The sequence below is a fragment of the Spinacia oleracea genome, chromosome 3 (assembly GCF_020520425.1).
Source record: "Spinacia oleracea cultivar Varoflay chromosome 3, BTI_SOV_V1, whole genome shotgun sequence".
Taxonomy (NCBI): Eukaryota; Viridiplantae; Streptophyta; class Magnoliopsida; order Caryophyllales; family Amaranthaceae; genus Spinacia; species Spinacia oleracea.
Window position 1 is genome coordinate 47,436,552 of NC_079489.1, and position 8,787 is coordinate 47,445,338.

The following is an 8,787-nucleotide window of genomic DNA, read 5'->3' on the forward strand; positions in this document are numbered from 1 at the left end:
AATTACTTCGTACTCCATTTTCAATCTTATATGCACGATACATTATGCAATAGCCAATAGGACCCGACCGGTAAAACCGATTCGACAACCCTACCAACAAGGACGTAAGCCTATAACTAGAATGTCAATAGAGATATTAGATCAGCCCAATAAAAGAGATTAATCAACCCAACCCAGTGCAAATGGGCTAACAATCCAAAGCATCAAACTCTCCCAGAAAACAAAAAACAAAACTTGGTTCCCCCTCCATTGATTCAGCTTCGCAACATTTTCAGAGAGAGAAAGAGAAAGAGACAGAGAGAAAGTTGTAACAAGAAAGAACAACAATGGCGACCTCTCTGCAAAGAGCAGGTATCAGACTATCCCATCTGCGTCGATCTGCACTCCTTTCGTCGAGGTCCTTCTCCTCCGAAGCCGATGCTTTAGTCCAAGTTCGCCCTGGTGAGATCGGCGCGGTCGCTGGAATCCCAGAAGAACATCTTCGCCGACGAGTATGTTTCAATTTCTTTGTCATTTCGTTAATATTTCGTCCTTTTCTTATGGTCTGCTGAAGGTTTCTTTAAGAAATTGATTATTTTTATGAAATTGCTTCAAGTTCGTCTAACATTGTTTAGTTGGTTGAAAATTCATCAATTTTCATTGAATTAATGTATTTAAGGAACGTTATTTGAGGAGAGTGAGAGAATTGTTTTTGGGTTTTCAACTATGGTTCCAAATTTGGAGTTTAGGTATTCTCATTTCTGTGAACAAGGGTTGAATTAGTTTTGTTCATGAAAAATTGCACTTCTTACGGTCAGCTGTGATTCTGTAGCTCAGTAGATGACTGGGGGAGTGCAATTTCCATTATACACTGCTCTAGCTACACCCAAGGCTACTTTTTCTCCCCCAAATGAGCAGGTAATAGCTGTAGGTTCATGGATGTATATGAGCACTCTTTTTGGGGAGTGGGAGAAATGTTTAGGGTTTTCGTATATGGTTCTGAATAACCGAGTTTTCTATTCTCATGTTTACACGTGGAATAAGTTTTGTTATGGATTGTTGTCTAGAGTCAATAGTAGATAGTTGATGTTCCATTCTACTAGTATTATGCCTTTTCTTCTATGAAGGATTGTATATATTGACTTAAGGTTGACATCAATAGAAGAGTGTGGTTTATTTTAGCCGAAGAAGTCGTTTTGGGAAAATAAATGGAGAAGGCAGTGTACTTTTGCTGCGGTGTTATTGTTTGTGTAAAAGTTGCTTGTTGATGCACATAGGTTTAAATCATCTGTATCACTGTACATCGTTTCCTTGGAATACATGTATGCCTTATGAAATATACATTAGCTGGTTTCTGTAGAATCTGTCATCAATTTTACATTTTACCCTGATTTTATATCTGGATATGGTTTGTTATTCATCTTTATTGGTTACTACATTTGGCCCATGCTTGCAAGTTGAAGGTTTGACTATACCAGCAACCAACAATGCTGGTGATGTGAGTATCACTAGTTCTCTGGCGACTGAGTAATTCAACTTTAGCTGTTCTTTAGGTTACCAGGCCTAGTAACCCAAATGCTCCATTCGCATAATCTAAGCAAGAAAGGCCGGACGTCACATACTAGTTCGTGATTTGTCATATATGATCATCATTGAACAAAACCAAAACAAATTTTTTATTTTGATTGTTTGTATTGTTAATTTGTTATGCATATTTGTTATTTGTTATTTTATATTTTGCTACTTTTGTTTATTTTGCTTCTTCCTTTGCTATTTGACTGTGAAATCTTATGTCTTTACCAATTCTGAAATCAGCTTTTGGGCAGCCATTGAAAAAAAATAAAACCTCACTGGTGAGTAGGAAGAAGCATTTTCTAGGGGTTTTCATGGATTTTGGAGGTTTTGAACCCCTTTTTTGTTCTCCTGCTTATCTTAGCTATTTTCCAGTTGCTCTGTGTTTCTCATGTTCTGCTTGTTGTAAATACTGACGTGTTTGAAGTTACGGAATTTCTTATTTCACATCTTAAATGGTATATTTCTTCTTGTGAGTTATGCTAAACCGTCCTTATTTGACTATTTATATTATGAATGCAGGTTGTGATTTACTCACCTGCTCGCACTGCGACACAGCAAGGTGCTGGAAAAGTTGGGAAGTGGAAGATCAACTTCCTTTCCACACAAAAGTAGGTCAATAGATTTTTATATTTTTCTCAGTTAATGTGTGATTCAAAAATTAACTTTTGAATTTTTGCAGTACTGCCACTCACTTTCTTGTTTTGTTCACCTTGTCTACAAGTCTAGTGTACCGTGTAACAACTCACATATTCCAGATCGTGGTACTTGGCGAAGGGGAGAGGGTGTTAGGGGAGAAATGAATTCGGCAACACTGAATTATAGTGATGGCTGAGCGTAGGGGATTTGGGGGTTTCTTTAGTTGGGAAGACAACTGAAAAGATCCCTTAGCAAGCATCAAATTGTCCAGGACGTTTTATATGCATAACAATTGATGCAACCAACATGTTATTGGTGTATTTTGTGATTTTCAGTGTAGTTGGTTGTATTTGAAGTTTGGAGGGTATTGGTCTTTCAAATTAAGCATTGATTAACTCTTTCATCAATACAGTATTTACATGTCTACTTGTCTAGGTAAAGGGGAGGGAAGTCAGGAAACTTTGTGTATTGCTCCTCCACTGATTTGATTCTTTTGTAAAAGACGAATTTGAGTTTTGGGGAAATGGTGTCCAGATATAACCTAAGACGCTATCCAAGCATGATCTGGGTCTTATTCTGTTGTTGTAGTTTTCACTTGTTTCTTGTCCTTTTAAATCTCTTTTTACAGTGAACTGCTGTTGTTAAGAGGTTTTGGTACTAATGTCTGGGGTTGTTGCACTACGTTGGAATTTTATGATTTCTAAGGGCACATTTCTTTTACGTATTTATGGATGATCATGTCAAGTGTACTGTATACATATCTTCTTTCTTTGCATCATATTCTATTCTTAGCCCACAACGTGAACGTTGTCTTGTCCTTGACATTTCTGATAGGTGGGAGAACCCATTGATGGGATGGACATCCACAGGAGATCCATATGCCAATGTTGGTGAATCAGCACTGACTTTTGATGACGAAGAAGCTGCAAAATCTTTTGCCGAGAGACATGGGTGGCACTATGTGGTATGTTCCGTGTATTGATTGTTGTGAAATGGCTTTATTCATCCACTTACCTTTTCTTTTTAATTCCTTCAGCATAACTGATGGTTAAATGCGTCACAAAAATAGCTAGATATTTTATGCTATTTATTCAAAATAAATGTTCTTTTGTCATGTTTACCAGGACTTGTAATGCCAACGCGATACGACTTGACATGACACTGGTACTGAAAAATGCATTATGTTATGGCTGCCTATGTAATCCCTAAAGCCCTGTTATCTTCACCTTAAAAAAATATCACTAAAAATAAGTTCTGGTCAGTAAAAAAGAGTTTTAATCCTTTGAAATCAGTTCAATCAGTAATTCAGCGTAAATAATTTCACTTCAGTAAAAATCAGGTGAAGAGAACATCACCTAAGTCATTAATCGAGGTACAGATTGGGGATATTCGTCCGGCAAATATGTCCATTTTCAACTTACTTTTATATCTAGGGTTAGTGAGACTCTAGATCTATCAATTGAAGGCAAGATCTAGCATAGCTAGAAGTAAAATGATGGGTCTTTAACATGTGGGTCTAAGATGAACTTAACACTACAGTTGGCATCTATCTTCTCCGGTGACGGCAATTAATCTGAAACATTCTCTCCCCTCCCTTATGCGCTGGTGGGAAATGTTTCCTTAAGTGTTCGATCTCTGGATAGGAATAATTTGTACTTGGCGGAAGCACTGTAACCATGCAAACTTTGGGAGGGATCACCAACTGAAGACAATATATGATGAGTGTAGTCTGGCTAAAAGTTTTACAGCTTCTTTGTCCAGATAACCATAGATCTGAATCTTGACCAAGTTATATAAGAAGTATTTCTCTAATAGTCAGGTTCACCTCTTCATTTGTCATATGTTATCTCTTTTTATTTTCCTTTGGTGAAACACCAAGATGGTAAATGCTTCTAGGAAAATGTTTTAGGAGGGAAGGCTTACTAAATTCTTTTTCCGTGCATATATGTTGCTGGTTTATAGTAAGGCTTAGACACAGCCTTGCAATTGCTACTTGGCAGAGTTACCTAATACACAAGTATTATATTTGGTATGATATGCAATTCCCTACCTAATTTGTGAAATCGGTCTAAACTTGCAACTTTTGTGTTGTAATTCGTTTTTTTCAATACGGTGTGGGGGTACTCCTTCCATTTCGCGTTTCGAAATACTGGGGATAGTTTCCATAAGTAGGTGTTTCAAAATAATAGGGACACTCTACTTTATTATATTTTTGGGTAGATGGCCACCATATTTAATGCATTCATTTTTTTTTTCTACTTTACTTTAACACTAGATTTTAGCCCGTGCGATGCACGGATTTTATTAAATTGTTAAGTTAAAATAAAACTCTTAACTATAACAACTGCTATATTTTATTTATTAGATTATATTAGTTTTTGATTTTGGATTAAATTTCATTTTAGATTCATTTTTTAATTGGTAGAGTGTTTGATAATATTTTCATAATTAATTAATAAAAATATCTACGTGACACCTAATTATTTATCTAAGTGGCACTCGACTTTTTCAATTCAAAAATAATTTCCAAATCTTATTTTTCATTGGCCAAAACTGTTACGTGGCGCTCTAATATTGGATTAATGTGGGATTAAATTTTATTTTAGATTAGTGTTTGATTTTTGATGGAATTTTGTTTATATTTATTTTCTTAATTATTAGAGTGTTTGATTTTGGATGGAGTTGTATATATTAGTAATTAATTAATTAAAATATCTACGTGACGCCTAATTAATTATCTATGTGGCAGTTGATTTTAGCCCGTGCGATGCACGGATTTTATTTAATTGTTAAGTTAAAATAAAATTCCTAGATATACTAACTGCTATATTTTATACGTAGTATATTATATTAGATTAGTTTTTTGATTTTGGATTAAATATCATTTTAGATTTTTTTAAAAATTATTAGAGTGTTTGATTTTGGATGAAATTGTATATGCGTAATATTAGTAATTAATTTAATTAAAAAATAATTTTGAAATCTTATTTTTCAATGGCCGAAACCATTAGATTTCCTACGTGGCGCTCTAATATTGGATTAGTGTTTGATTTTGGTTTGAATTTTATTATAGATTAGTGTTTGGTTTTGGATGAATTTTATTTTAGATTTATTTTTTAATTTTTAGAGTGTTTGATTTTGGATGGAGTTGTATATATTAGTAATTAATTAATTATATTATCTATGTGACACCTAATTAATTATCTAAGTGGCAGTTGATTTTTTTAATTCAAAAATAAATTAGAAATCTTATTTTTCATTGGCCGAAACCAATAGTAATCCTAGGTGGCGCTTTAATATTTCAGCAAATATGCCTCCTTTATATATATATATATATATATATATATATATTAGATTAGATTTCACTCAATCTATTTTAATATTCTATTTTTACTCGTTAACTTTGCACTCAACCTAATTTTTTTTTATCATTTTTCTTCTTACACCACTCCACTCAACCTAATTTTTTATTATTTTTTTTCTTACTACATTCCACTTTTATTCCTTACTTTCCAATCATTTATATTGGTTGTTGTGAAATGTGTAAGTGACTCTATTATTTCGAAACTGAGGGAGTACTAGGCAATACTGCTACTTAGAGTTCGTTTCTCAGTTCTAATCCAGATCATGGGGTATTTTGGAGCTTATGATAATACTTGATTTCTTTAAGCTAATAAAAATTTCAAGTGCATTGGACATAAGGACTTAGTTTGTGACTTTTTTGGTTAACTTCACAGTCATTAGCTTAAGATTTCTGAGGTAGCGTTATTTGGAAAATAATGTTCCTGTTTATCAATATTTTTAAGAGAAAGAGTATTGGATTATATTAATGATTGAATAGTTGTTGCATTTTATACACTGGATTTATTGCTATTTGCATTGTCGGTTTCTTTCCCTATTGATGCATTCAACCTGTAGTTTTTGGGGAGCTTGTACTCTTGAAAGATGATGTTCTTAGAGAGACAAGGACCAAAAGATTTTAGATGAATACTGTATATCTGGAGAGAAAGAAATAGCGCTATTCTCACGTCTGTGTTCAACTTTGTTGATAACATTTTGTTGTCAAATATTCTTTTAGTTCTGGAAAAGGGGTAAATTTGTTCCAGCTTTAAGTTAGGGATCTTGTGATTTCCTCTTAAAATGATAGTGAAACAATTACTCCTCTTAACGAAATAGTAATATGTTGGGCATTTTGTGTATATCTTTGGACTTTGGAGGTATTACACAACTCCTTCAAGAGTGGCCTTTTTAAAAAAGACAAAAAAAGAAGTTTATCTGCATATACTTCCTTAGTTCCCTATCCCTTTTTACCTTTTATCTTGATCTTTGGCTGCCTTTGAGTGATACTGATTTGTGATATTCTTGTGAAGGTAAAGAAGCGTCACACACCACTTCTGAAGGTGAGTTTCATTCTTTGATGGAGTGTGCATTTAGTTTCGTCAACTGCATTTTTAATTCTTAACTTTGATAACACACATTGACTACAACCACAAGGTCACTTGAATAGAACCTATCTTAATAGTTGTGCAGTCTGTTTAGTGTTTACCTTTTCTGAAGTCTATCTATCTGTCCTCAAAATGGTTCCAGCATAGAGAATGGAATGGTTGTTTTCTTGTTAGTTTTATTTCCATCTTGCTCCATATGTATTTCTCATAACAAACCATGAGTTAAATATTACTCCAGAGTAGTTCCTATTAAGTTTCCTGTCATTAATGACCTGAAATGAATAATGACAAATACTTGTGTTGTGCATCTCCTTATTGCAGCCTAAGGCATACGCAGACAATTTCAAGTGGAAGGGTCCTCCAAAGCAGGAAATCTAGATTTCATCTGTTGCTTTGAGTATGTAAGGCTCAATTGTTATCTAATGCTGCATTTTCTTTTCTTTTCTTTTCTTTTATCCGGATAATAATTGTGATACACCCATTGGCATTTACGGAGTGTTGCAACAAAAGAACATTGCCATTTTCTCCCAATTACCATCGGTAAAAACTTTCTAGAATTTTCAGTGTGTTCCCTGTACATTATGCTAAAGTTTTTGTATGAGGCAAATGTATCAACGCTTGCTACGAATATTTTGTTTACAAGTGTGATGAAATAAATACCTATAAATCTCAGAAGCCTGAATGACATCCACCATGAACTAGTATTACAACTAGTATAGGACCCGTCTGATGCACGGTTTACATATTTTAACTTTAAGTGCAAAGTTAGATTAATTTACAAAAGAAACATAGAAAAATACGTATATTTTTTTATTTCTTTTCACGCATCGCCCAAAATTTCATGTTAGGTATAAAAATTAGTTATCATCTTACACTATGAGAGATGTCAATTCTCAACATGAATCGTTGAATCCGATGTGTTGGCCCGATCGTTTGGAACCCGAACCGATAATAACCCGCGAGCTGGAATCCAAAACCCGATCCGAATATATTCAACTCAAATCGATCGGGAAATATTAACCTGATTAAGATCCAAAACCCGATAACAAACCGTTACGCAACAACCCGATCCGTTTCAACCCGAATCGAATGGATCTTAAACCCGTTAATGACCCAATCCGTTTCAATCCAAACTGTTTGAACCCGAGGAAATCCCGTTTACAACTCGAACTGTTTTAACCCATAATCCTCTTAATCCGAACAGTTTACAACCTGTAACCCGTTTAATTTAAACCGTTTACAACCCATAACTCGTTTAATCCCGCCGCAGATCTTAAATTCTTAACACTTTTAAAAGTTAGTTATTGTCTTTGTCCCCTAATTAAGGTCTCAATATTAGAATTCAGGTCCATTTTGTTACTCGCCCCATCTCAAGTTTATTTTCTTGAAATCAGGTCTGTTCAAATCCATAAATTTCAATTGGGCCTTATTTGATTTAATCAGGTCCAATTCCAGTAAGTTTAGATAAGTTCAGATAAATTCGAAAAATTTATTTCAAATAAGGTGAAGAGATATATACTTTATTTCAAATAAGGTGAAGAGATAATCACCTCCATTTTTCTTTTTTCCACTAACTTATTATATATGTGGTCAAAAATCAAAATAATAAATATATAATTGATTGTACTTTGTGGAGTATATATGAAAGAAAGAAATTATGTTGGCTATAACTCAAAACCAAAACCAAACCCACCACATCACCAAGGAGAATACAATTTTATCTCTATAAATGTCCATTATCAATCAAATCACTACTTATGTACTCCCGTCTAAATAGGGTGAAGATAGATGAATGTTCATTAAACCCGATTCACCGATTTTATTATTTTAATTGTGATTTATAATATTTTATGGATATATTGAATATAAGATTATCATGGAATTGAGAATACTCTATATTCGTAAAGTCATAAGATTTTAAATATTAGTTAATTTATTTGATGGTAGTTTTCATATTTTATTGACGTGTTTCCATTTAATTAATAAATAGCGGAACAACTACATATTTCTTAAAACAATAATAATTAAAATTAAAATAGCTCATAAAAAGTATGACTAACACCTAATTGTTGTAGTTGTCAAATCGTTTATATATTTTTCCATAAAATAAATTTAGCGTCGCACCTTAAGTAAAATTTTGTAAACTGCGCGT

At 33.6% G+C, this 8,787-nt stretch overlaps 1 protein-coding gene across 1 annotated transcript; it reads left to right on the forward strand.

Moving 5' to 3' along the window:
* Positions 1–225: 225 nt before the first annotated feature.
* On the forward strand, positions 226–7,310 carry LOC110776589 (NADH dehydrogenase [ubiquinone] iron-sulfur protein 4, mitochondrial). Its single transcript, XM_021981144.2, has 5 exons — positions 226–491; positions 2,074–2,162; positions 3,025–3,154; positions 6,561–6,590; positions 6,957–7,310. The coding sequence occupies exons 1-5, from the start codon at positions 327–329 to the stop codon at positions 7,011–7,013; spliced, it is 471 nt and encodes a 156-aa protein (XP_021836836.1). The 5' UTR covers positions 226–326; the 3' UTR covers positions 7,014–7,310.
* Positions 7,311–8,787: the final 1,477 nt, after the last annotated feature.

Excerpts from the sequence above, each read along its gene's own strand:
- LOC110776589 (XM_021981144.2), top strand. The coding sequence starts at position 327 with ATGGCGACCTCTCTGCAAAGAGCAGGTATCAGACTATCCCATCTGCGT. Across the intron at positions 2,163-3,024 it reads AACTTCCTTTCCACACAAAA|GTGGGAGAACCCATTGATGG; the intron begins GTAGGTCAATAG and ends CATTTCTGATAG. Across the intron at positions 3,155-6,560 it reads GACATGGGTGGCACTATGTG|GTAAAGAAGCGTCACACACC; the intron begins GTATGTTCCGTG and ends ATTCTTGTGAAG.